Source organism: Protomyctophum parallelum (genome assembly GCF_964188405.1).
Source record: "Protomyctophum parallelum genome assembly, chromosome: 5".
NCBI classification, from domain to species: Eukaryota; Metazoa; Chordata; class Actinopteri; order Myctophiformes; family Myctophidae; genus Protomyctophum; species Protomyctophum parallelum.
In genome coordinates, this window is record NC_139702.1 from 48,010,301 (window position 1) to 48,037,602 (window position 27,302).

The following is a 27,302-nucleotide window of genomic DNA, read 5'->3' on the forward strand; positions in this document are numbered from 1 at the left end:
TTAGAAGGTGTTAGGAAGTGTTAGGATGAGGATCTGTTAGGATTCGATTCGTTAGGACTTATCAATATTCTTACCTAACTGTATTACTTTTTTAGTAAGTATATATAATCAATTTATAATTTCAAAAAAATATGGCCTACTCACTACTCAGCGGTCTATTAACAGATAGACAGCTGAGAGGTTCATAAGGTCTGTTTTGTTTTGGAGCCTTTCAAAAGGCGGAAACATCGAGGTCGCATAGTCGTTGTTGGAATATAAATGGTTATGCAACATATTTATTATTCAACATCCTAATGTGATATGCAACTATTTGCTGTATATTATTATATAATAGTAATTAATAGGCTACTGCACATTGACAGAAACGAGTCATTGTTAATAGCCAAATGAGTCGGTTTTACTTTTTTAACCAAGATTAAGCCAATACCTTTCAATGTTTGGTTTTACTTCATTAATCTTTGCACAAAGTCTAAAATGACTTGAAGGTTCGCAAAAAAGCTTTCGATGTCGGACATAATGCTTATCTTTTGCCTCGCTTTGCAACGACGACGACAGGAGCGCAAGCTTATATTGTGACCGGCGGCACGCACTCGACGGTCTGCCTGGGATTCATCATTCAACCCACCGCCACACATCATTCTACCATAATACACTTACAGCGGGGTGTCAGGTTTTGCACGGATAACTATTTTTATGAACCAACAAGGCAATTGCGTCTATTGTAGAATAGCGAGTCACGTGACCGCCCCCGTACACACACACACGCACGCACGCGCGGCGCGCACGCACAGGCCTGCTGGTGTGTTTTCAACGGAGGGAGAGCCGAGAAGAAAAATGGCGTCTGCAGGCGACCCAAAGCGGGACACCGGCCATTCGGTTTGAGCTTTCTGCCTGAAATCGAGCCCGGGGCTTGTTGGGACTAACTTGGACCTTCGCAACATTGGATATTATTTTCAGCCGTTTTTCTGCGGGTTGTGTTGGACACTCCTGCAACGAGATTGAAGCCGAGGAGAAGCCACTCTCTCCTACAATGAGGGGGAGAAGAGGAAGGCCGCCCAAAGAGGCAGCAGCGATGCGGGACGCATCTCCGGAGCCAGTCCGCGGCTCCAGGGGCGCCAGGAGCCGGGGCATGCGGGGCCGTGGACGGGGCAGGGGTCGGGGACGGGGACGAGGCGGGGGTGTCGGCGGCGGCTCCGGGGAACCAGACGCAGAAATGACCGCTCGGGATAACTTTAATTCAGCCAGGGGCCGCAGGAAAGTTGCAGGCTCCGCGGCGGGATCGCGGGGCGCCAGAGGAGGAGGAGGAGGCAGGGGGAGAGGCCGGGGGTCCAGGGGAGGACGCGGCGGCAGAGCGGCACCACGGCGGCCGCACACCGTGGTGGTCTACGATGACAACAGCGACGAGGAGGAGGATAATATAAGCTACAGATCGGACGACGACGAAGAAGAAGAACTCTTGAACGAGAACCCCTCGTCGGATCAAGAGGAGGCCCTTCAGAACGACTCTGATTATCTGGAGGAATTAGATGATGATGATCATGGCAGCTACTGCTCGGACACAAGCTTCAGGAGCCACAGCACGCACGGCAGCAACACAGGTAAACACCGGGGCTTTTATACGTGGGCAATGCACGCAAAAGTGCAAGGGTTTCACATGTATATAAACTCCATTTGAGGAAAAGGTAGCTGCATTGTTCAAAATGGAGATTGCATTGAGAAACAGGCCTTTGTTTACCGTGTGCTGCTCCGCTGGCCGCTTGAGATCGGCACATTCACACATGCTGCTGTACCACCAAGCATGTTTCTGTTATTTTGACAGATCAGCAACTTTTTATTTTGCCAAACAAGCCCTATTAAAGGGCAATGCTAATATACGGCTAATATTTTTTCTGTGTTATCATGAGCGCTGCGCTTGACGTGTCTTCATTTCAGAGAAAAGTAAATAGAGCCATTTTTCGTTTATTTTTCGGTCGTTCGTTCATTCATTCATTCATTTTGACAGTTTGACACTTCCCGTTATGCTTGTCAAATATAAGCATTGGCTCTAGATGTACATATACATTTACATATGCGCCCATAAATTAGCATGTTTTTGTTTTGTCTCCACTGAATAGTTTGAAGTTTAGACGGAATTGCAAGTTTAATCACGTCTGACTGTTGTTAGACATATTAATAACCCAAACAAAACTAAGTCATTTAAATGTAACAAGACTGAAACGTTATTTTACCCTGTTTAGGCTTGATTTCTACACCGTTAGGCTTGATTTAAGTTTGTTATAAACATGTTGGTTGCGAAATGCAAGCAAACGGAGTTTGACAGGCCTTTGTTTTGAAAAGAGGCGCTATAATTTCACCTGTTGCCAAAGCCCAGCTCATTACAATATTACGTCGTAGACTACTGTTGTTGCACCGTTACCATGACAATCAATCTCCTGTCCAAATTAGACCATTTTGCCTGTTTGTTTCCCCCTTGTTGATATAAGAATGTAAAAATCATTATTGTTCTTTCTGTTGTTAATACTTTATTAACACCCCTTTTCTTTTACATCAGATCTTTTTCGGATTCTTCTTCTTGTATTTTTTTAATGAAATGTTTTCTTGCAATAAGTCATTGGAGGCATAGGTATAACACCTCCGCTCATTTTCTGACCTCATACAACTCTGGGCTCAAGTCAATCTCTTTTGCACCACAAATAGTTCAGGGAAGATAAATGCAAATGGTAATAACTAAAGTAGCCAGTCTCAGTCTGCCACATGCTTTGCTCATAGATACGTGAATATGGAAGCATTTTGTCCTGTGATAACAGTTGGGTACACACTATGCTCAGTCTCATTGACATGGGAACATACAGAATCCATGTATACTTTTGAATGATGTGCATAGCCTACATAACAAACACATACACCACATCTAGATGTGAATATGCAGGTAGCCTTTGGAAGCTCATATCAGACAGTGTCTGGGGAGGTGATAATCTCCCACCTCCCCTGTCACTCACCGCTTTATAAATTATAGCCCGCGTAATAGACCCTGATTTTTGACAAAGTTTGGTCAGCCTGGTCTGCTTGTTCTACCCAGCATCTTGAATGATTATCTCAGGACACGGTGAACTCTTGAAGTCTTGTTCATTTCTTTTCACAGTTTAGCAGCATATCTAGTCATCAACCTCCAGAGCTTATTGAGTGTATCACTAATGCATTATGATGGAGAGTGAGAATTAGCTAGCTAGCTAATAGGTTCAGGCATAAGGCTAACACTGACCCAACAGACTCATGGTGAGGTATGCAGCTTAATCCCCGATGGTGGACAGCCTAAATTTATTGGCTTTTCCAACTGGAATATCTGCCTCTCTTTCATCAAGAACTTTGCGTCTGTCATACAAACAATTGGACTGTGTACATTCACTGCTTTGCACATCACACATTGATCTAATCTTATTTTGTGTTGGTCTGTTTTCTCTGTCCCTCTCCCTCACCTGCCTGTGCAACATAGGGCGGAGGCGCAGCCGGGTGCCGCGGCCACGCTCCCCCGTCTTGGAGGCAAAGGACGTGCCTCCCCTCGAGCTCCCCAAGTCGTCAGAGGACCTCCTGATCGAGTCGCAGCTCCTCAACGTGTCCGCTGTCTACGAGGTCCTGCGCAATTTTGGCTCGGTGCTGCGCCTCTCGCCGTTCCGCTTCGAGGACTTCTGCGCGGCACTGGCAGGCCAGGAGCAATGCACGCTGCTTGCCGAGACGCACATCTCCCTGCTCAAAGCCATCTTGCGCGAGGAGGACACGTCCAACACAACGTTTGGCCCTGCCGACCTCAAGGACTCTGTCAACTCCACGTTGTACTTTGTGGATGGTATGACATGGCCTGAGGTGGTGCGTGCGTACTGCGAGAGTGACCCAGAGTACCGGCAAACCCTACCCTTCCAGGAGAGCGAGGACTACCCGTACGAGCCGCTTGAGAGCAAGGTCAAGGTCCTCCAGTTTCTTGTGGACCAGTTCCTGGCCACCAATATCGCCCGGGAGGAGCTGATGTCTGAGGGCGTGGTGGCGTATGACGACCACTGCCGTGTGTGCCACCGGCTGGGTGACCTTCTCTGCTGTGAGACATGCTCGGCCGTCTACCACCTGGAGTGTGTGAAGCCACCGCTGCAGGAGGTGCCCGAGGATGAGTGGCAGTGCGAGGTGTGTGTGGCGCACAAGGTGCCCGGTGTGGTGGACTGTGTGCCCGAGGTGCAGAAGAGCCGGCCCTATATCCGCCAACTGCCCATTGGCTACGACCGGCACCACCGCAAGTACTGGTTCCTCGACCGTCGTATCGTGGTGTAAGTTGCTTAAGTTGCTTTACTTTTTAGTGTCCTACGCTTTCTCTTTAGTAAGGTGATATAACCTGTACTTTCATTTCCTGGCTGCAGGAAATGAAAGAGAAAAAAAAAACAATATCAAATGGGTAAGAAGAGCAACAGTAGATGGAGAAGGGGCGGTGACATTGTGTCATACTAAAGATGCAAAAAGACATGCAGTGGAATTCACCTGCTTTATATTTTCATCATTCTGATTTAGTGACATCAGTAGTTTAGGTGTCTTGAGAGTTAAGAATCATTGTGTGAATGGATCCGTGTGTGTGTGGGGAGGGGGGGGGGGTAGCTGGATGATAGAGGCAGAATTTAATCGAAAAGCCAGTTAGGAGTACTTATGGGCTTGAAGGTGTACTACTACTTAACCCCATGACCATTGACTCGCACTACTGGCTGATAAATAGCCTACAGTGAGTCAAGGCAGAAGACAGAGCTCAGGTTGTGGCTTAGGTAGGTGATAAGCTGGTTTCAAATTCATGGGATGAAAAACCTCCACTCATAAAACTGTAAAAGTGGTTATGATTAGATATTCTTGACTTAAACTGCACCAAACTATCATTAGTTGTCACAAAGCCACTTCTCTGTGTGATGGTAGAAGTATTGACACTATTGGCTTGCCCATAAATAAAACTTTTTTAAGAAAGTTTTTTGGCTTTTAGCCTTTATAGATGTACAGTAGGTAGACAGGAAACGGGGAGAGAAAAGGGGGAATACACACAGCAAAGTTCGCCGGGATCGGGAGTCGAGCCCGTGACACACTGTCACGCTGGATTACCAGCCAAGGTGCCTGGACTGCTAAGCCGGCCCACGTTCAGGTGTTTAGACTTTAAACGCCTGAACGTGGCCAAAGCGCTCTGTCTTCTGGTCTGTGGAATATTAAATTAGAGCAATGTTTACCTATAATGTGCTGTTTTTACTGTTGCTACACAGATATAACATAACAAGTGTGAACCCATAGTAATATAGCAGGTATTTGGCATAAACATTCAGGTGTGACTTTTTATTGCACAGCCCCAGAAAGTAAAATAAAAATGTGTTAAATAGTTTATATAAAATAGCATTTTATAAAGGACGATGTACTTTTCGGGTAAGTGGGCATGACCTGAGCTGTACTCTCAAGTGCCTCTGAGACCTTAGTGTCAACCCCTGAAGTAGACCTCAAACGGATGAGATGGAGAAATAATTCTGGGGTATAGATCTGTCATTGGTATTGGACACTGACATTCTGTTGGGGAGGTGACATAGTGCTATCTTAATGATTAGTGACTGGGATCTTCTCATATTGATGTTTGTTACCATATTGGCATGCTTTTATTATTTATTAATATACATTTTTACAAGGTTCATTTCTATTCTGAGACCGTTGATTAACTAGGGTTAGTCTACCACCAACACAGAAGCACCCCAATATTGAGGTTATTGAATATTATATTATTGAGCCATTTGCAGGACTTTATATATTTTCATATTGTTAGTATTTAGACCTTAACTTCTAGGCAGTATTAAGACACCATAGTTCTTCATTTGAGCAGCTAGCTAGCTTCCATTTATAAATAAGCAGCGGAATACTGTCTTCTGTATTGAATAAAAACTCTCATAGTTGTACTCTCAGTATGCCCTCTACAAGGTGTGTGTAGCATCGTAATGTCAGCAGTATTGGGTCCATACGTTAGCATATTATATAGCTATTGAACAGTCCCAGATGGCATGGCTGCTGGGTCAGCAGCCGGCAGCCCGCTACATAAACCATAAAAAGGACTGTGGATCACCTCTACAACACATGATTTGAACTATACTGTAATCTATCATCTATCATTGGCTCTCTCCCCTGGCTCCCACTCGTCACCAAATCTCAGCAGGTGCTATCATGTAATAGATCCATTCCTCACTCATTGTCCCGTGGAGAATTTGTGTGTGCGACAGTGCGTGGTACTGTGGCTCTGTTTGCATAAGCACATGGCATTTTTGCGAGCGCACAGCACGCAAATGCAATCTCAGATGTGGCCTGTGTTTTATGTATGCACGTGTGTTTCTGTTTGTCACTCCAAGCAATGTGCATTGTGCACAGTGGCAGGTTTGTGTGAGTGGGTGACTGAGCGTGCAATAAATGTGCATGCATGGATGTGGGATACATGTGTGCCCATGTGTGTCAAGTGAATTCCTGGGAGGATGCTGAATAGACAGGATTGTGACTTTGTGAGAAGATGTCCCTGGCAAGGACTGCACTGTGCAAAAAGCTGTCAACCTTCCAGTCTTGGGAATATCTGTCATTGCACTGGACACACGTATCTTTAGGCCATATTCTAAATGAATAAGCAGGGATTTTACCCCTGTGCCTGGTACTACAGCATGCCCTGGTGTATTTTCACGTGAAAGTGAATGGGCCATTTTCTTTATTTGTGACTTGTCATTTGCATGCATTATGATAACTGCAACCCAAAGAGTCAGATAATTAACAGCTGAGCATTCAGCACATGCATGTGCAGTTGTGTGCTTAGTGTTAGCAGAGACACGGCAGAGCTAGGCTACAGGAACTGATCAGCACTGTAGATAAAACAGTTTAAAAATGTACCTGTACGAATGTTCTATGGGTAAACTCCACTCTTGATTTTGTTTCTCAAAGTGGGTGCTGTGACGAAAGTCCAGGGGTGCCGCAGAATACATTGATAATTGGAATTTAATATAATTCCACTTCAGTTTAACGGTAACCACTTAAACCCTCTTTGCATTGTGAGCTTGTAGATTGCTTTTTTTTGCAAGCATTCGTTTTGCACGAAAATCACTCCTTGGGCTAAAATCGTCCATAGCCACCTCTCCAAATGTGATGAGGTCATCACATTTGTGATGATGGCTATGGCCGTTTTTATTATTTACAGAGGTGACCTGAGACGAAAAACTTTGAGAACTACTGATCTAAGTGCATAATTTCTCTCCCTCCATCTTGTCCTCAAACGCCTCTCCTATTTTTCCCCCACCTGCCCCTTCAATCCTGTCTCGGCTACAGCGAAGAGGAAGGTGAGCAGGAGGATAAAGCCATCTGGTACTACAGCACTAAGGTAAAGGGTTATTTATTTTTTTAACAACCATTTTCAGACCAATGGCATTGCTGCGCTGTTTAAAAAAACCAAACAACACATCACTTGTGCATTCCTTTGATAATATCCCCTTCTCCTCTTCCTCTTGCTCCTCCTCTACTCCTCTCCCCTTTCTCCACCACCTCCTCCGATGTCTCCTGCTTTGCAGGTCCAGCTGGCGGAGCTTATCGACTGTCTGGACAAGCAGTACTGGGAGGCGGACCTGAACGCTGCGCTGGAGGAGATGAGAGAGGAGGTCCATGTCCACATGGACATCACAGAGGACCTGACCAACAAGGCCCGTGGCAACAACAAGTGTTTCCTCACCGCAGCCAACGGTATGTTTGTCTGTAGTGGAGGGTGTTGTTGATAATGATGGAGGGAGGGAACTTAGGGAAGCAATGGCAGGATTCAAACCCAGGCCATGGCACGCAGTTGTGGGTATACACAGTACTACAAAGCAAACTCTTGAGTTAATTAACACTTTTTCCACTGCGTACATCTGACTCTGGAGACAAAAATCTCCTCAGCCCCTTTTCCTCACAATAGATCATTGTTGATGTAACGGCAAGAGCGTCTCTGTGCTCAACAACAAGATCCCGGGTGCTGCTTTCTCTCTCAGTACGTCTGAGAAGTCGAGGAGGGTCGATTTTGTTATCTCAACAAAACAAAAAAATCTGTCGCTATATATCTTACCATCTCTCTTTATTTCTTTCTCTCTGTTGCTGTCTATTTTTCTTTCCATCTTTCCCTGACTCACAAACTTCACAGACACACTTCTCACTCACTGTGTCTTCTCCCAAGTGCCAATGAATGCCACCCAGTCATAGATACGTAACTGAGCCATAGGAACCAGAACTGCCATTATGTAACCTAAACCCTGTTCCCGGCCTGGCCGCCCTCCAATTTCCCCACAGCCCCTGCTCCTTCCACTCTGCCAGTATCCAGAGCTAGTGAGAAGCATAGCGCTCATTTCTTTGTGTGATTGTCATTTTTTTATTATTGTTAATAAAGCAGAAACATATTTAAAATAACATTACATTGGAAATAGGGTGGTATAACAGGGACATTGCAATGTGATTCTGCGGAACGCACACACAGAGTTTAATTTCTCCCTGAACACAATTAATGAAAATGATAATTTTTCGACGTCAATGGTGCGTCAAAGCCGAGATTGTGTATGGAACCAGACTTCAACTTCAGCCAAAAATAAAAGACGACACCCTTGAAAAAGCTTTCATTCATCTGGAAGAGAACTCTCCTAAGCACCTGCTATGCAATGGAAAAAAATATGATAGATATTTCCTACCTTCCCCTTTTGAAAGAATCAACTAGAGAAGTGTATCTATTTAAACACTGCATGTTATATCCAAGGTTTGTGTTTTTTGGGACTGCGTGCAGAGGCTGCAGCCGTACATGCTAATACTTTAGCGCTGCATGTTCACATTGACACTCCGTTGTCATGTAGTGTTGTAGCTGTCAAGTAGCCATCAGTCAAAATGGAATTTAGCCCGTTTCCCCAAACCGTATTGTTGGCAGCTCAGCCATGAGGGTAATGTCACAAAACACTTGGCTTTGCCAGTCTGGTTCCACTCAATTGACGAATGACACACAATGCACTATCAAAGCTTACACACACACACACACACACACACACACACACACACACACACACACACACACACACACACAACACCCTCACACACACAGCGTTTTGTTTTGGGCAGCAGTCGGCACACACAGAAGTCAAGGCAGACGGCTGTTTGGAATGTGAAGCACAACGGAGCTGCACAACACAAATAAAAACAGAAGCCCAACACGAGGATAAAGGAAACATTCAGTCCAAATGTCCAGTTTGCTAATTCACGACTACTACTACTTTGGTGAAACTTTGAATTTCTCGTAAGTTTACGCTATGTGGGCATTATCTGACGAGGTTAAACCTTACATTATAGCCTACTAAATTGGTCAATATAAGTAAAATAATATAGTCTTTCCATATAGGAGTATCCTTTTATATTTTTCCAAGAAGAATACAGCCAGTAGCATATTCACCTTCACAATCACTTCTACGTAATTCAACTCCATTCAAACTTACTTTATTTTCGCATATACTGGTAATTCTTTACAAATTACTGATCTTAATTGAACCTGACACAGGCTCTTACTGTTCATAAACTTTCAATAGATTTTAGTTGTGAAAAAGGGCTTTCCCCTGACTCCGCTCTCAAAGGGCACCTACAGACGGCTGCAATTCGAAACTGGCCCCTCACCCACTCACCCATTTCCCCCCTCACTGTATATGTTTCTTTTCCCTTTTTACCTCCTTTATGATGAATTCCTGTTCTGTTCTTTGGCTATAGTGTGTAAAAACGTGTACGTCCCCAAGAGGGGGGCGGCGTCTGAAAAGCTAGGGACAGCCCTCTTGTGGGGTTTAAATTATAGCCCACATCACTCAGAATAGAGTGACGGTGGTATGTTTTTGTAAATATTGAGCTCGTTCTTGTCGACAACATAGTGAACCAACACCAGGATGGATAGAAAGAACGTCGGGCCCAAATACCTTACAAGGACAAGGAAAATGTCTAAACACGGCTGTGCTTAGATAATTTAACGTTATGTCTCTGCGCCCGTGTGCCATACAGCCAAGATCCAAGCCATTCTACGTCTTTTTGTAAACTCGTCAATCTGGGTTCTGTCTCCATGCTGGAAAGATGGAAATCTAATTCCGTTTTCTGGCTCATTCCCACACCGTGACCTGCTGTGGCACTTATTTACTGAGCAAGTCTGCACCATTGTGAGGTCAGTTTAAAAAAAGAACGTATACATTAAAGCACACCGGATAGTCGCTCAATGTAAACAAACCAGACAAGCTAACAAGGTTGGCGGCCGCTACCACGTGACACATATGTGTCACGTGGTAGCGGCCTATTATGTTGACGCCCCCTCAAGGAGATTTTGGTAGGCCCTGGCCTATATAGAAGTGTCTATTTGTACGTCTCTAATTGTTTTGATGAATTGAATACCTTTATTCATCCTGTGGGGGAATTTCAGTCACACAGCCCTTAGGGTTACAGATCCAGAGTAAGGAAAGTACTGTCGGATATCGCCAGACCAGTGTAATGTGATTTATTTTCCTGGTACCACGTCATTTTAATGACGTGCACACACATGCACACTAGGGCATTCACTTCTAGTCATTTTTACTAGTTGACTAGTTGCCTAGTTTACTAGTCGACTAGTTGTTTAATTAATTATGTAAAGAAAAAAACCATTGGTGACTATAACTATAATCTACCTGATCTTGAGGCCTACAAAATGGAACCACTGCAGGGTACTTCTTGGAAAGTCTAGTGACCTGAGGTTAGGTGCGTCTTCTCTTGAATCTAGGCCTAGGGGGACGCGTTCTAGTGTGCATGCACGTGCACCGTTCCGTACCGGCACGTGCATTTTGTTTGTATCACGGCGTGGTACTGGGTTCTACGAGCATGACACCACTGGATATAGTAATACAAAGGTAAGAAGGAACAATAATAAGCACCATAAAGAACAACAGTATATAAAAGTATACGCCTAAGTATACAACTATCCTGCACAATGCAGAAAAACAAAACCTTTTCTTCGCACTGATTGCACTGTGTTAGGGTAACTGTAAAATTGTGAGGTCCTATGTGAAAACGATATGAGTTCATAGTTTTCAATACATCAGGGTGGTGACACGTACTCATGCTCAGCCCTGTTAACGACATTGTCCATTACTCCTCTCTCTGTCCAGACGAGATCATGGACCGGATGCGGGCCAGACAGGAGGAAGAGCTGGAGGTGGTGAAGAGGCGTGCCGCAGAGGAGTCCCTAAAGGCACGCCTGGAGAGGGAGAAAGAGGAGGTGGACGTGGAAAAACAGCAGGTGGAGGATGAGGAGGCCAAGCTAAAAGAAGAGGGACCACAGGAAGCGACCACGGTCAAGGAGGAGGTGAAGGAGGAGGACAAGGATGGAGACAAAGCTGCCTCCCAAGAGGAGATGAAGGAGGCCCTCAAGACGACAGGTAATATGATGACTACATGATGGTGGTTTTATATAGACTACTCCTAGTGTCTCGTCGTAATGATATCCACAGGAGGAAATGTTTGTAGCAAGTTCTGGTTTTACCTGTTTGTCAATAAAAGTAAAATTGTTCAACAATGGCATCTAAGGATAACTGCACACCATTGTATTGTAGTGACATGAGTCGTCATGAGATGATGATGCCCTCAGCTGTGGGCATGTTTACTGTCTCTATTGTTCCCAAAAGTTGCCCATGTGCATTTATTATCACCTTCAATACTGCCAAATTTATAACATTGCTGCCATTGATCTGTAGTCGGAGAGGCTCCACCTACTACTCCACTACTACCATCTACTGGTCAGGAGGACAATTGCAGCCATAGTTTGTCAGAGGGATCTAAACCTTCAGCAGCTGCAGTTCCAGCTCCAACCCTCCCCACCAGCGAGAGCCCTAGCCTGGCCATGGAGGCTCCACCCCACCCTGCCTCAACCGCAGAGGCTGTGGGAGAGCAGCTTGCTACTGCAAAAGGCACTGAAGAGAGCCAAGGTATACAGGACACTCCAGGATCTGTTGCTTTAGTGGTGAAAAGTTGTCACCAGATCTGCAACTCCATGCAGGATTGTATAAACAAGATGCACGCTAGTTATTGCCACGTGGTCCTCTGGCCTTGCTTGTTCCTTCACGTGCTTGGTCGTTCTTTAAAACCAGTGCCTATCTCCTCCGCAGTTTGACCCTAAAGACCCTTCATTCCACTTGGCAGAAGTAGTAGACGTTCCTTTAATTTTCTCCTCCTTGAACTTTAGCTGAAACGATTTTGTGCACCTTTTGTAACTCTGCTTTCTTGAGTGCTTGCAACTTTGGCTTTTGCTAAAACCAGACGAAAAGCAAAATGCATGAAATGTCACTGTCAGCGGTGAATGGCGCTGAGTTTCAACAGTTACCAGGTGTAATTGTTCCTTTCACACTGACCAAGGCATTCTTGGTTGGATTGCTTTCATTTTTACACAGTAGCCTCATTGGACATCAGGAGCCTTGCTGACTCACATCTGCTTTGTTTTCATACCTAGAAGCTCATCTTCCATCATTATACAGCATAACATTTTGAGTTAACAGACTCTGGATTTTATGGTGTAGTCGGTCAGTAATGGCATGCTCTGTGTACAAGCTGCACATGGTGGTGCTTGATGCTTCCAGCCTGCTTGGCTTTTTATTTTTATATATATTTTAGGCCAGTCTCTGCCTGCTACAGTAGCCCATTGCTTATCTGAATTGTATTTCCTGTTTGAGTTACTGGGCATCTGCACTTCTTTCTGCCTATCACTAGGGGGAGCCCCAACCTTGCCATTTACTTCTTGAGGCTGTCTCTCTAACTAAGAAGGGAACCTCTTCTTATGCTTGACCTGCAGTTGAGAGGTCATGTTTGGCAGCTAACCTTGTCTGGGTCTCATTCACCGTAGTGCTTCGTCAGTGCCTGCCGGGGGAAATATTAAATATTGTGTCATTTGCATGACAAATGACAACTGGTAAAATGCAAGCCAAACTTATTCTGTGTTCCATCTATGTATGCTTTTCAGCAGAGAAACCAGTGTCAGATTTGGTTCCACTCAGCGGGGAGGGGGTCCCCAGCCTGAGTCAGCCGTCCCAGCCCAGCGAGGAGAACAGTAACGGCAGCACGGCGATGGGGGTGCACCCCGGGGGCCCTGAGCCCCCTGACCTGGCTGATAAGTCTTCCCAGTCATCCCTGGCCAGCCTCGATGACACAGGTCTGACCCGTCAGCAGCAACGCCCTTCTGTTTGCCATGAACAAAGTCTGACAAAATGTCAAGGTTTAGATTTGATGAAAGACTAAATTCCAAAACGGTAGTTAGCAATTAGCATTGCTTTTAGGAGTGATGTAGTACATTTTACATTACATTTATGTAGTACATTTTTACACTCTGTACATAGATAGATGTATATATCATCATGATATAACGGTATACGTGACCTGTAAATCTTAACGTGTGTTTCCAGGTGATGGTAAAGACGGAGAGGCCCTGGGGCCTGGTGGTAAGAAGTCCGCGTCCATGCGAATGGTGACACGGCTCAGGAACCCTGAAAGTAAACTGAGCCAACTCAAGAGTCAGCAGGTGGCCGCCGCTGTTCATGAAGCCAACAAGGGCTTCAAGGAGGGCAAGGAGGTGAGAACCCCAAACCTGGACCCGCAGTGTCAAATCATGTATTGCTGTAAGAGATGCACCATATTGAAATTTTGGCCGATATCGATACCTGCGATAATATGCAGGGTCAATTCGTCCGATACCGATAAATTACATTATTATTGTGATTGTAGGTCGCAGTTTACTATGTGAGTATGTGCATCCACACTCAAAATTTGCACCTGCCCGTTTGGGCAACCCGGTAGCAACCTTCACCTGCCCGACCATTATTTTTACCTGCCCCGTGCAGTTGGGCAAGTGTTAGTGTCAACGGTTATTACAGTATAACAAGCATCTGTCCTTTATGTTACATCACACTGTTTGGCAGGGTGGCCCAATGGACTAGTCAATTGCAGAGCAGTTGTCCTCTCTCTATCTTCGGTTGTCTTAACAATTAATGTTAGCTAGCCAATTGCAGAGCAGTAGTCCTTCCAGGCTTTGAGATGTTAAGTTGACTTTACAACTGACATTAACGGATTAATTCATCCCTCAGGTGCTCGTGGTGAACGCGCAAGGTGACGTCACACGAGTCAGTACGCGCGCCAAAGAGGTGGTGATGAAGGGAACCATTAGCAACTACTTCAAGTTGGGCCAGGAGGGCAAGTACCGCGTCTACCACAACCAGTACAGCACCAACGCCCTGGCTCTCAACAAACACCAGCACAGAGAGGCAAGCAGGCTGGCTCTCCTACATTATTGGCTTAAAGGCATAGTTCAGGTTTCTTGTGAAAATCCTGGCTAGTCTGACGGGATGTGCAATATCTGACCCAAATGTAAAAAAACCTGAACTATCTTCGATGTTATGTTTGTTTGATTTGTGTGATTGCTGAATGAAACCTTCTCTTTCCCTCTGCTTCACTCCTCACCAAATTACTTTTGTGTGTTCTTGTTCTGTTGGCTTTAAAATTCAACAACTAAAATAAAGGAAGGCAATTTTCCCAGATCTCTATGCAGACCCGACTGACTAAAACCCAACGTATACTTATTTCCAACCAGGACCATGACAAGAGGCGGCATCTCTCCCACAAGTTCTGCATGACACCAGCAGGGGACTTCAAATGGAATGGTTCCATCCATGGCTCCAAGGTCCTGACCATCTCCACCCTGAGACTGACCATCATCCAGCTGGAGAACAACGTCCCTGCACCGTTCATGCATCCCAACTGGGCGTCGCACCGGTAGGGACGTTCAGCGTGCATTTAGCTATTTGTACCATTCACAATTGACTGACCTGTATCTCCTATTTTAACAATTAAACATGGTGGAGGAATAATAAAAGCAAAGCTAAGTTGTTGTTTTTGTTTCTTTTTCTTTGGACAGGACCAACTGGATTAAGGCAGTTCAGATGTGCAGTAAGGCCAGGGAGTTTGCCCTGGCTATGGCCATCCTAGAATGTGCCATTAAACCTGTTGCTATGCTGCCTGTCTGGAAGGATGCACTGGGCCACACCAGGTACACACACACACACACACAACCAAGATTGACATCTTCTCTATCTCATTAACCTAGGACCCTTTTTCTTTTTTTATGAGACATTTAATTTATAAGCAAAAACATTTGAAAGCATTTCAGAGGATGTTTTTTTTGGGGGGGGGGTTTACGTTTTGAGTGCATGGACACACACACAGGATTTGTGGCCAAGCATGGCCAGCAGTTATGCAGGCCTGATGTGATTAGTAGCAGATCACATCAAGTAGCCCACCCCCAGCGCGAAGCATAATATTTAGACTAGGACTCTGCTACCTGCACCACCTACCTCCGCCTGCGCTGCAGCCTCTGCACCACAACGCTCCTTTAAAGACCCGAGCCACACTCTACACAGGGTCGGGGCTACAAAGTGTTGGTGTGAGCCTTGCATCAAAGTTAATGTGGGAAGGTGTGTGTGAGTGAGTGAGCCTGGGAGTGCTGTGCATCCCAGTTATGTGTACATCGTTTGTATGTGTGTTTGATATTACCAGAGTTTTGATAACCTGTTATAACTGGGTCCTTTAGATTTTAGCGTTCATTGGCTATTCAAAAATTGTAGATATACAAGCTCACATCGCGTGACTTTGTACCTTGGCCGTCTGCTATTTTTGGACATTTTTGAAAAAGATCTTGAAAGTGTGAGAACTACTTATTTAGAAGCCATATGTACTGTAGAATCGGCCTCAGGTCTGACTTAAAGGGTTAAAAATCGCTTACTCAATAAAGTGCGATTGGAATGTCTTATCAATAAAACAACTATTTATACTAAGCTATGGCCCAGTATTTAGTACATTTTAGATTTCTGAACTTGTAATTCTCTCAAATTACTTGTGTTCCCAAGAGGCTCTGGTGATTTGTGTAGGTCATATTTCACATTTCAGGAAAGAACGCGTTTGCACTCACCACAGTGCTCATGTGCTGGATGAAACACATGCTGTGCTCTGTTCAGCTGTTCATTCTGTGTTTTATTCAAGGGGTGCATTTGTGCGTAATATCTGAAAAACCATGTGAAACAGGACATTGTATCTTTGTCCAGTCAGAATGGTCATAACACCGATTCTTCTAAATCAGTAGTTCTCACACTTTAAGATGTTTTCAATTAAAAATAAATAAAAAGCAGATGTACAGCTCAGCACAAAGTGGTGTATCACCCAGGTGTAATCATAACCATAAATGACGCTCATTCAAAACTACTTATTGAAGGCTGTTCTGATGTTGCCCTTTAACGAACAGTTTCTCACATGGCGCCGGCATGTTGCAGGTTACACCGTATGACATCCATCGAGCGTGAGGAGAAGGAGAAGGTGAAGAAGAGGGAGCGGAAGCTGGAAGAGGAGGAGACGATGCAACAGGCCACCTGGGTCAAATACACCTTCCCCATCAAACACCAGGTAGGATAAAGGACAAGTGCTGGGTCAAATACACCTTCCCCATCAAACACCACATAGGATAAAGCAGTGGTTCCCAAACGTGACCCAAAAGCGATAGACGTTTGCCCGTGAAAATAGCGCAGAACGTGATTCTTTGCACCACATTGTGAGCTTGTACATCGGCTATTTTCACTACTTCTTAAACATTTGCTTTCTAATTTATGGAATTTCTTCGATTTTTCTTCATGAGATTACCGAAAAAGGCAAATGCATTCATTTTTAATTCAATTTTGGGGGCGAATGTTTTTGTAAAATGTTTTGAAATTATAATAATTAAAAACCAAAAATATTGGGACCCAAAAAATTGTTTGGGAACCAGTGGGGAAAAAGGACAGGCACTAGGACAAATACACCTTCCCCATGAAACAGTGGTTATGATACACACACACACACACACACACCAAACATCAGATTGTCGTCAGATTTATCGTCTCCACTCGCCCTGGAAAAGGCTAACTTTGACGATCCATGACTTCAAAAGCGCTCTGTTAAAAATGTAGATGTAAGGTTATTTCAATCCAGGAGTGAGTTCAGACCTGGGAGAGACTCTCGTGGAGTGTTGAGCACACATCAAGCTGCCATGCGCTATCTTTTGACCCATATTTACACATCGCACTGGAGCTGCTTTCATGTCCAAGACCACAGCCTTACTAGATTTCCATCCCGCCTGAATCCATCCAACATCACAGCTAATGACCAGGACGTTGTTTAATTACCGCTTCCTGTGTCCTATGTGTGTATTTGTGTGTGTGGCCTGTGTGCATGTGTAATTGTGTATGGTCTCTTTCAAGCATATAGAGTGAGCTGATCAAATGGCCAGTTAACCAGTGTGTGACTCACCTCTGATCTTCTAATGTCTCCTTTCTCTGCTCTAACCTCCTTTCATGTGTCCTTCCTTCCCCTCTTTGGCCTCTATATTTTCTGTTTTTCCATGCTTGCTTACTTTGCTTTCTTTTCTTTGTCTTTCTCTGCTGTGTGCAGGTTTGGAAGCAGAAAGGAGAGGAGTATCGTGTCACAGGCTATGGAGGCTGGAGTTGGGTCAGTAAAACCCATGTACATCGGTTTGTCACCAAACTGCCTGGCAACACCAACCCCAACTACCGCAAAGAACTGGAAGGTCCGTCTCTGCACAACATGTGGTTTACTATCATTTGAAATATGTCTCCTTCAGTCTCTCAGTTCTATGTTGAAATTTATCCAGATGTTTTTCTTTAATTTCTGAATTTGAGTCAAGGATCTAGTGGAATATCTAGATTCCACTAGAATAACATATATAATATCATATATGTTCTATCATATATAGAACATATATATGATTATATATATATATACATGTTATATGTTATACATATATATATATCATATATGTCATATATATATACTATCATATATATAACATAATATCATTATATATGTATTGCACCTATGAGTATAATTGTTTTAGAATGAACGTGATATAGACTGATTAAAATAAACAATTCTCCCTTAACGTCTTCTATAGATGCCAAACTGGGCAAAAAGTGTACTCTGCTGGACTTGAGTCGACGGCAAAGTGTGGCGACAGCAGAGCCTCAGGGAGCAGTGGCCAGCAGTGGAGAGGAGAAACATGGAGAATCATTATGCACTTCCAAGGCCTCAACGGATGGCCCGTCTGAGGAGAAGATGGAGGATGGAAAGACGGAGCAGGCGGGACAGGAAGAGAAGATAGAGGATGGAAAGAAGGAGGAGGCGGAACGGGAAGAGAAGGTGGAGGATGGCAAGAAGGCAGAGGTGGGACAGGAGGAGAAGATGGAGGCCCCATCAGTGGAAGAGGCAGCTGAGAAGATGGATGTGGACCCCGCAGACTCAGGACCAGATGAAGGAAAAGGTTTGATGGGTTTGGGTTCTGCTCATCGCATCTCTTATAGTGTTTATTGAAATTCAGATGTTTAAATGTCTAATATCAGTCCTATGTCATTATGAAACTCCCTCATCTTATCAACCTGGTGTATTTACCACAAGCAAGCTTGTCGACTTCATGGGTTTTCCCTGAACATAACAAGTTGTGTGGCTATTGAAATATGGTGCGGACAAAACGCACAAAGTGGAACATTTCCTTCCTTTGAAAATAGCTCCTGGAAATTCAAAGTACATTTCCATAGGCCGATAGATAGATCATAGGGCAATAGAAATTACATCTCAGTTTTTCTCTTCCCATCAGGGACCAAGACGGTGCAAGAGGACGAATCCATGAAGGCAGAGAACACCGAAAGCTCTGAACGTCCCTTCAACTACGACGTCGTGGACGTCAGCAAAGGCTTCCTCACCCGCATCGCCTACAAGAAGGTGGTCAAGGCCTCCAAGCTGGATGGTTTATTAGAGCGCCGCATCAAGCAGTATGCCATGGAGGAAAAACAGAGGCTACAAGCCTTGACCTCCAAACCTCAGGGCCTTACTCAACCTGCAGTGAGTGCAGTCACTCCGCTTCGGCCGCGGCAACTCCTCCCACCCCGGGCTCTGGTCTCGGATCAGCTCACATCAGGTGTTACTGTAAAATTGGAGGAGAAAACTTCCACAATGCCTGCTCCTGGGTCGGCCGAGGTCAAGGAGGAGATTAAGGCTGAACCTTCTAAAGTTGTAGACAGGACTACTGTGCCTCCTCTTCCTCTCTCTGTTCCAGACAATGCGTCCAAAGTCACTGCAGGTGGAGCACAAGCTTCACCACAGAACCAAACTGCCACAATGCACCGGACAGAGCAGGGACACTTGGGGGAAAGGACTACAGGGCCTGCAGGGGATAGTTTGGACACGTCAAGGCAAGAGGTTAAAGAAATAACACCTCAGCTGCCTCAGAGTTTGTTTGCACAACAAACGGCTTGCTCACCTTCGGAAATTAGCAAGACGGGGCCCCAGGTGGGTACCCTGAACTCGAACTCGGTATCAACAAGTACACACATTTCTGAAAATGTCAGCTCTGAACATCCGAGCACGGAGGAGAATCGCAAGGGGCCAAAGGTGAACAATGACATAACACAAGGCATTGGACAAAGTAGAACTGAGGGCATTAGCACGGTCACCACTCAGCAACTTCCTCTTTGCCGTCAGGTGAATGGGAAGGACACTTTGGAGACCAAAGACATGGTGTCCAAGTCTTTGGTGGCTCCGAACCATGAAGCACTCAACAGTGCCGACGTCAAGATGAACAACACGGGTGAAGGCGAAGGAGATAGTCTCGTGAGTTTGCCAAGGGACAATGGCCAGCAGAAGGCCTTGGTGAACGGAGATGTGGCCGCCGTAAACGACGCGGTTCGGGGCATTGAGCCCAACTCGTCTCCCAGGGTAGAGGCGGAGAGCAAGGTAACGGTATCGGATCAGGACTACCAGCCTCCGGTGAAGGCAGCCAGAGTGGAGAACAATATAGATGCACTTGAAGCGGACACTCGGAGCACCGCTGCTCAGCACAACCAATCGGTATCGAGCAGCACGTCGTCGGAGACCAAACATACTCCGGCAGTCAAGGTCATTCGGATGGCACCCTCTCCGATACCCTCGGCGGAAGAATCCAGTCTGAGTAACGATTTTGCGGAGGAGAACGGCAACAGTGGCACGACGGTTACCCAGGTAACCACCACTATGACGACGTCCACGACAACAGTCACCACGGAGACGAAGGTTGTCAAGGTGCCGCCGCGCTCGCCCAGAGACGTACCCACGCCTGCGGCAGCCTCGACGACGGAGAGCAGCGCTGTGTCCACCCTCACTACGATGACCAAAACGACAGTGACTAAAATCCGCTCGCCAACGCCCGACAGTCAGTCGGAGGACAGCCAGAGTGAAACGGTGACACAGGAGCAAAAGGTGACGCTGCTGTCCTCCAGCTGTAAGTCGACCACAGATCCCAGTGGGATCACTACGAACCAAGAGCTGTCGTTGTCGACCAAGTCTCGTGTTCGCCTGCTCAAGTTTTCCCGTACCAAGAAGACTCGCTCGGACACCGCCTTACCGTCGTACCGCAAGTTTGTCACCAAGAGCTGCCGGAAGAGTATTTTCGTGCTGCCAAATGACGACCTTAAAGTGTTGGCGAGGCGGGGCGGATTTCGAGAAGTGCCCATCTTTAGCTACAATGCCAAGCCATCTGCGGATATCTGGCCGTATCCCTCACCCAGGCCTACGTTTGGCATCACATGGAGGTAGGCAACCTCTGTCTCACACAGGCGCGCGCAAACACACACACACACACACACACACTCACACTCTCTCTCTCACACAAATATATTATAGACATTATATTGAGGGAACTTGCACTAACCCACAGCCATCTGACAGATGCATAACCCTTTAATCTACAAGTAAATGTGAACCAAAGGGAGAAAACCAAAAGATATTAACATTTTTCTCTGTCTTGGAAGACAAAGCACTTGATACGAGGACGCTCAGCATTTGACAGCCAAATATGTTTTGCAAATTAATAAAACGGAAAGTATAGCTCAGTTCATGATCTGTGGCTCAGATAAAAAGAGAAATATGGGCAGAAGTTATGAGAGTTGGAACAGTAAGTGCACTCATCGCAACAGCGAGCCAAAAGTTCATTAGCCATAATTTATTACACAACATTTTAGGAAGTCACCGTTTAAAAAAGAAGAAAGAAAATCAAATAAGTCGATGAAATATTGTAGTCAAGCTAGTGTATGACTTGCTGCAGCCGTGAGACTGTCTAAATTTAACAAATAAAACATTGTGGAAATTAGGGGTGTGTGTAAACGGGGCTGCCCCTAAATGTTTACAAAATAACATTTGGTTATTCTAAATATATATATATATATATATATATATATCATTTTTATTTTTTTCAAATGAGATTTGGTCTTATAGATCGAAATGTGCTCAATTTTGATAATTTTCTGGGTGTACATTTTAATTCATTCATTTTCAGAATCGTCGTGTACACATCCTTAAAAAGTATTCTTGGCTACCTTCTTGGGTACAAGTACCTTGGACATATGTGATTCAGAGTGTCTCAGTTTCTTTTACTTGCCAGGGTACACCACTTTAAAACTCATTTTCCATCAATTAAGGTTTTAAAGGTTACCGGTATATGGAGGCTTTGGAAGTTTTCACCAGTGTCACAACACTGTAGAAAAACACCTGCCTTTTTTGTCACAGTGGTGTTAAGAACAACGATTGATCTTCCAGCCACAAGTCTGAGCCATGTCTAACGGTACAGCATTGATAGCATTGATGAAAAGAAAAATGGAATGGAAGATAATTCATCTCCAATACCTTAAACGTCTTAATTATTAGCTGACTGTGTGAAAGTTTCCCCAGGACCTGATATTATTATACATTTTGACCCTGCCGTAACGCCACATGGCATGGGGGCTCTGCTGATTTGTAGTTTAAGAGAATGACACACATGGGGTGATGCGCTCAAATTGCCTTCCCCGTCCACTTTATTTAAAACCTGCTGTTGAAAACGTGAGGTGACAGAGGGAAGGCAATGGCCCGTCAAACTGTCCCCTGCTTTCACAGCCGTGCCGTGTCCTCCTGTACTTGTTGTCCGTTTATGTCTTCCTCCTCCCTCCCCGTCTGCCATCCGTGGCTTTGGTCTGCGGCCGTGTTCTGGCTCAGAGCCACGTGTCACACGGTGTCCTCTGGAAAAGATTCACATTTTGTACTTGAGTTAAAGTATCTACTGCAATATAGAAATACTATCTGGTTATTACCTGGAAAGTCCCGAATTCAAAATGTACTTACAAAATGTATTGGCATCAAAATGTAATTAAAAGTACCAAAAGTAGAAAGCACTCATTGGAAAAAGTTCCAGTATTTCAAATGTATAAAAATCACACAATGTGTCGCATCACGACACATTGTGTGGCTTGTAGATCTGCTATTTTCAAATGGCTGAAATGGGCTGAAGTGGTTACCATATGTTTTGTAATTATAATCTAAATCTACAAAGTAACAGTAACTAAAGCTTTAAAAACATTGTAGTGGAGTAAAAATACAATATTTCGATCCAAGATCTAGTGGAGTAGAAGTAAAAGTATTGTACTCAAGTAAAGTACAAAATGGTACAGTACAGTTACTTTCCACCACTGGAAACAGGGGACCTCAGAGTTCCAGAGCAGACGTGAATCATCTGGCGGTCAGAGTAGTGTCAGGATGTCCATGTTGTGCGATGCAGGCCGAGAGATGTCTTGTCCTCTGCTAGTCTGTGGTCACTCGCTGGAAAAGGGGGATATCTTTCCCCTTCTCCCTGTCCCCGTCATGTGTTTATAGATGTGCAACATATTTTTAACTGACCATAAAAAATATCATTGTTGGGACAGTGACCACAGACATGAGGAAGGAAGGAATGCGTTCATTTTTACCTCAAATAAATGACTGCATAAAATGATTCATTTAAAAGACACTATCCTGTCATCCTATTTTGTATATATTTTTATATGTTTTGTTTATTTTTTATTCCAAAACAGTTTTGCTAACGCCCTGAAACAGTTTATTGAATTAAACCGTCTACATTCATCCCTTTGAACTTTGTGGAGCTGCTGACACTTCCGTGCCTTTTGTCAGTATTCATATTAGTAATAATCTCTGAACCTCAAAAGATCACTGTGTAACATGATGTATTAAATGTGGCAAGCAGTTATTCTATGACTGAATCACAGCCTTGAGTCCAGTATAGTGGTACCACTTGTTCCAAGGATGACGTTCATCACAGGTCATCACAACCATGGCGCCAGGACCATGAAAAAGGGCAAGGACCCCAATGGACAATACTCAAGTCATGATGCATTGCACAAACAGCGAGACGTGATTGAGTTTGTCATTAGTTTAGAGATATAAAATTAGGATTAGGTGTGGATTTGGTGTGTTTTAATTAATTAGACTTGCAGTTAGGCACTGTGGTATAAGTTTGGGTGTGGTGTTTGGTGGGGTTAAGGTTAGGGTAAGAACCTGTGAGGGGGTTAGTAACTAACCATTTCCAAAAATCCCCCAGGGCCAGCGGAACAAGAAATATTCTTTATCTAATTTATTGCCTCTGAAATTGTTTATGCTCAATCCACTGAAAAAATACCATTGCTTGCTATATAGACCACTACTGCATTTTCAAATGGCAAGTGGTTGCAGGCTTGTTCCAAGGAAAAAGGGATTTCTCTTGACTAAGGGTTTCATGTGATGTGCTTGGCGTTCAAGTCAAGTTGATGCAACATGACTATGATTTAATTGGTATAATGATAATCATAATGTTGGTTTAAGCCTGTACATTGCTGCAGCATTATGACAGCAATGTACACTATGTTCTTCCAACGCACATTTATTTATTTAATTAGTCTCATTCAAAGACTCATATCTCCTTGGAAGTGTGTTTTACATTTGCCTTATATAATACGGTTGGTAATGCAGAATGTGCGTTTTTTGTGGCGATGTTAACCCATTCTGACCGGGCACCCATTTTGGTGTTGGCATCATGTTGTGCTTTACCTATTGAAAAATAGCAGATCTACAAGCTCATATCGCGCCACCGAGTGGCGCGATACGAGCTTGTAGGTCTGCTATTTTTGAAAAATCGAAGAGCGACTGACATTTCTAGAATCTGACCTCAGGTCAGAATGGGTTCATCAGACCATTGTGTGTCCGGCGGAAACCTCGTATGAATCTGATCTCAGGTCAGAATGGGTGAAACTACGAACGCATCTTGTCTCTCTGTGTCCAGATATCGTTTGCAGACGGTCAGGTCGCTGGCTGGAGTGAGTCTGATGCTGCGGCTACTGTGGGCGTGTCTGAGGTGGGACGACATGGCCGTCAAACCCTCCTCTGCGGTTGGCACCACACGCACAGGTAGATCAACATCCAACCAATCAACGCATTTACATCTATGCCGTCGTATCAACTTGCAAAAGGATAATCTGGGTCCTTTTATAGTACACTACAGTATTTTACAGGAAGTCTACTTTATGTTTTTTCATATATTTCACATATTTTCCCAGGGTGAGCGGCACGATAAAAGGGTAGTTAGGGTGACATCTGATATCAGCCCTCGGCCTGCTGAGCCCCCACCCACCCCCACCACATGATTTCTGACCACTCCCGGCCACGACACTGTTTGCTATTAAAGTCTTTCTGCTCCCATCCCGCAAAAATGTTAAATGACTGGTAATCTCGCATAGCCAGATTGAGGTCTGGCCGAGCTATGTGAGATTAAATTACCGGAGTTAAGTTTACATCATAGTTGGCTATCGGAAATGACCAGATTTTGATGCGTTTGCTGGAGGCAATGCATTTAAATGTATGCTTAAGTCCAATAATATTTTATACCTCATTTTCATATAATTTAGTTTTTCATCCCGTGCTCATTATGCACCAGCAGTGGGTAGCATAATGAGGGAGTAAAGACAACATTTATGTCGCGTCAGTTCTACCAGAATCCTGTTGCAGTCTCCTAGTAGCCACCACACTGGCATGTGAATGAATCCTGTTGCAGTCTCCTAGTAGCCACCACACTGGCATGTGAGCAACCGCTTTTGCTGCGTTGAAATATCAAATTATATTTTCATTTGTTTTATGTTTTTTTGGTATGTGATGAAGAACCTGAACCAATTATTGCCCGGCATTCGAATGCCGTAATCTTATATCCATCACATAGTTGGTAGTTAACGGTTGTTCAAGGTTTTTTCAGTGAGGTAAGTATTTGTAAAATAACTGAATACTACTTCACAAATGCATCTTTGTGTTGTTGGCACCCCACCCTTACGTTTTAGGCATCTATCTACCAGCACACACACACACACACACACACACACACACACACACACACACACACACACACACACACACACACACACACACACACACACATATCCATTAGCAAAGAAATAACTAATAACAAAACAACCAACCTAATTCCAGAAAATGTAGTTGCGTGTGTGAATTCTTTGGTAGTGCATTTTCCCTCCATTTTCTTGGGCCTCTCCTCATCGCCATACAAACCCAGCCCTATCCCCACTCATTGCCACAGAGCAATCCGAGACGGAGATCACCACCACCGAGATCATCAAGCGCCGTGACGTCGGCCCCTACGGCATCCGCTCCGAGTACTGCATCCGCAAGATCATCTGCCCCCTGGGTGTCCCAGAGACTCCTAAAGGTTAGAAGACAACCAAGTCTCTGCTCGGAGCTTATATGTTTTTATTTTTGTCTCTTTTTGTGTCTGTATACACATGTTCACTAAACGGTTAAATCAAAAAAGACACAGATGCTTTGCTTTCCCGGTTTTAATGGGTTAAGTCTTAACCCATTAAAACTTCTAAAATTTTTGAATTTTAACCACATTATTTTATACTTTGGCTATTCACAAATTTCAGATATACAAGCTCCTAGCACGTCACTCCTTGCTGTGCTGTGAGCTTGTAGATCTGCCATATTCTTTGTGCAAATATACAGTATATATTTTTCAGTGAACATTTTTAAATCAAATCTTTTCTTCTGGTGGTCCCTGAAACCACATATTTTGAGATGGGGATCCATGGCAAAATGCATATAATCATTGGGGTCCTTGACTTGAAAAAGTTTGAGAACCCACTGCTAAGTTCAATGTTCAATGTTGAAAATGAGTGGTATTCCCCTCTCTCTCTCTCTCTCTCTGACACACCAATGTCCCTCCACCTCCCTGTGCACCCTTCCAGAGACCCACACTCCACAGAGGAAGGGGCTGCGCTCCAGTGCACTGCGGCCCAAGAAGCCGGAGCCCACCAAGCAGACGGGCCCCGTGGTGCTGGAGACCTGGGTGGCCGAGGAGGAGCTGGACCTCTGGGAGATACGAGCCTTCTCAGAGAGGTCAGAGAGACAGAGGTCACAATGCCTGGATCCATTCAATTTAGCAGCAATAAAAAGTCAATATGAATTATTGTGTTTCCTGCATACAACATGGACAAAGCCATTTACTCACCTACTGTAGGCAGCTAGAATGCCCAATTTATAATTGTGATCTCTTCCAGATCAGGAGGACATGTGTTCTATGTTGCAATAATGTCTAGCAAGTTGCAACATATCTTGCCAGCTTGACGTTAGCCATCGTCTTTTAAAATAACATGGCTTATTAGCCACAATCTAATGACGGTAAGGTTATTTTATCCATGCTGTGGGCATATTGTTTTCTCTTACCAAAATTATTTGTCTGAGGTGAGAGGGATTGTATACTAGGGACAGCTGCTAAACAACACATGCCAAGCTTGTGCTGCTGCAAGCCATTCAGTTTCCATTTCTGGTCAACACCACCTTGATCAATATTTTAGGGTAATTCAATTCAGTGTTGTGCATAACTTGCATTGATGTTTGTAACATTTGTGTTCTATTCCAGGGTAGAGAAGGAGAAAGCCCAGGCTGCAGAGCAAGCCAAAGTGAGTAGATGTTTTGATTGTTGTTTTCCCATCAATCCACACTTTAATTCATCTCTTCAACTGGAGACTGGAGAGATTGACGTCTGTACCTGGTCAATATTATTATTATTATTATGCAAATGAGGGGCGGTGGCTCAGGGGTACAGTGGCTGGATGGTAACCACAGGGTTGCCAGTTCGAACCTTGGCTCCCCCAGAGTTAGTGTCGAAGTGTCCTTGAGCAAGACACTGAACCCCTAATTGCTCCTGATGTGTATGAATGTGTGTGTGAATAGGTGAATGTAATGCACAATCTATGTAAAGCGCCTTGAATGAAGGCGCTATATACATGCACAATTTACCATAATCAATGAGTAGCAGG

At 44.5% G+C, this 27,302-nt stretch overlaps 1 protein-coding gene across 5 annotated transcripts in view; it reads left to right on the forward strand.

The window, feature by feature from the left end:
• The first annotated feature begins 702 nt into the window (after window positions 1-702).
• Window positions 703-27,302, forward strand: part of LOC310858798 (nucleosome-remodeling factor subunit BPTF-like) — a 53,128-nt gene continuing 26,528 nt past the window's right edge. For 2 of the 5 annotated variants that reach the window (XM_083765060.1, XM_083765063.1), the window contains exons 1-19: window positions 703-1,598; window positions 3,494-4,313; window positions 7,351-7,402; window positions 7,590-7,758; window positions 11,196-11,465; window positions 11,781-12,011; window positions 13,040-13,228; window positions 13,479-13,645; window positions 14,157-14,333; window positions 14,660-14,841; window positions 14,984-15,115; window positions 16,392-16,521; window positions 17,542-17,677; window positions 18,062-18,436; window positions 18,761-20,729; window positions 24,260-24,384; window positions 25,538-25,690; window positions 26,229-26,379; window positions 26,903-26,942. In XM_083765060.1, coding sequence (XP_083621186.1) covers window positions 1,031-1,598; window positions 3,494-4,313; window positions 7,351-7,402; window positions 7,590-7,758; window positions 11,196-11,465; window positions 11,781-12,011; window positions 13,040-13,228; window positions 13,479-13,645; window positions 14,157-14,333; window positions 14,660-14,841; window positions 14,984-15,115; window positions 16,392-16,521; window positions 17,542-17,677; window positions 18,062-18,436; window positions 18,761-20,729; window positions 24,260-24,384; window positions 25,538-25,690; window positions 26,229-26,379; window positions 26,903-26,942 — 6,036 coding nt within the window. In that variant the 5' untranslated portion in view covers window positions 703-1,030. The remainder of the gene's footprint in view (window positions 1,599-3,493; window positions 4,314-7,350; window positions 7,403-7,589; window positions 7,759-11,195; window positions 11,466-11,780; window positions 12,012-13,039; window positions 13,229-13,478; window positions 13,646-14,156; window positions 14,334-14,659; window positions 14,842-14,983; window positions 15,116-16,391; window positions 16,522-17,541; window positions 17,678-18,061; window positions 18,437-18,760; window positions 20,730-24,259; window positions 24,385-25,537; window positions 25,691-26,228; window positions 26,380-26,902; window positions 26,943-27,302) is intronic. The other 3 variants (XM_083765062.1, XM_083765061.1, XM_083765064.1) reach the window with 3 other exon arrangements.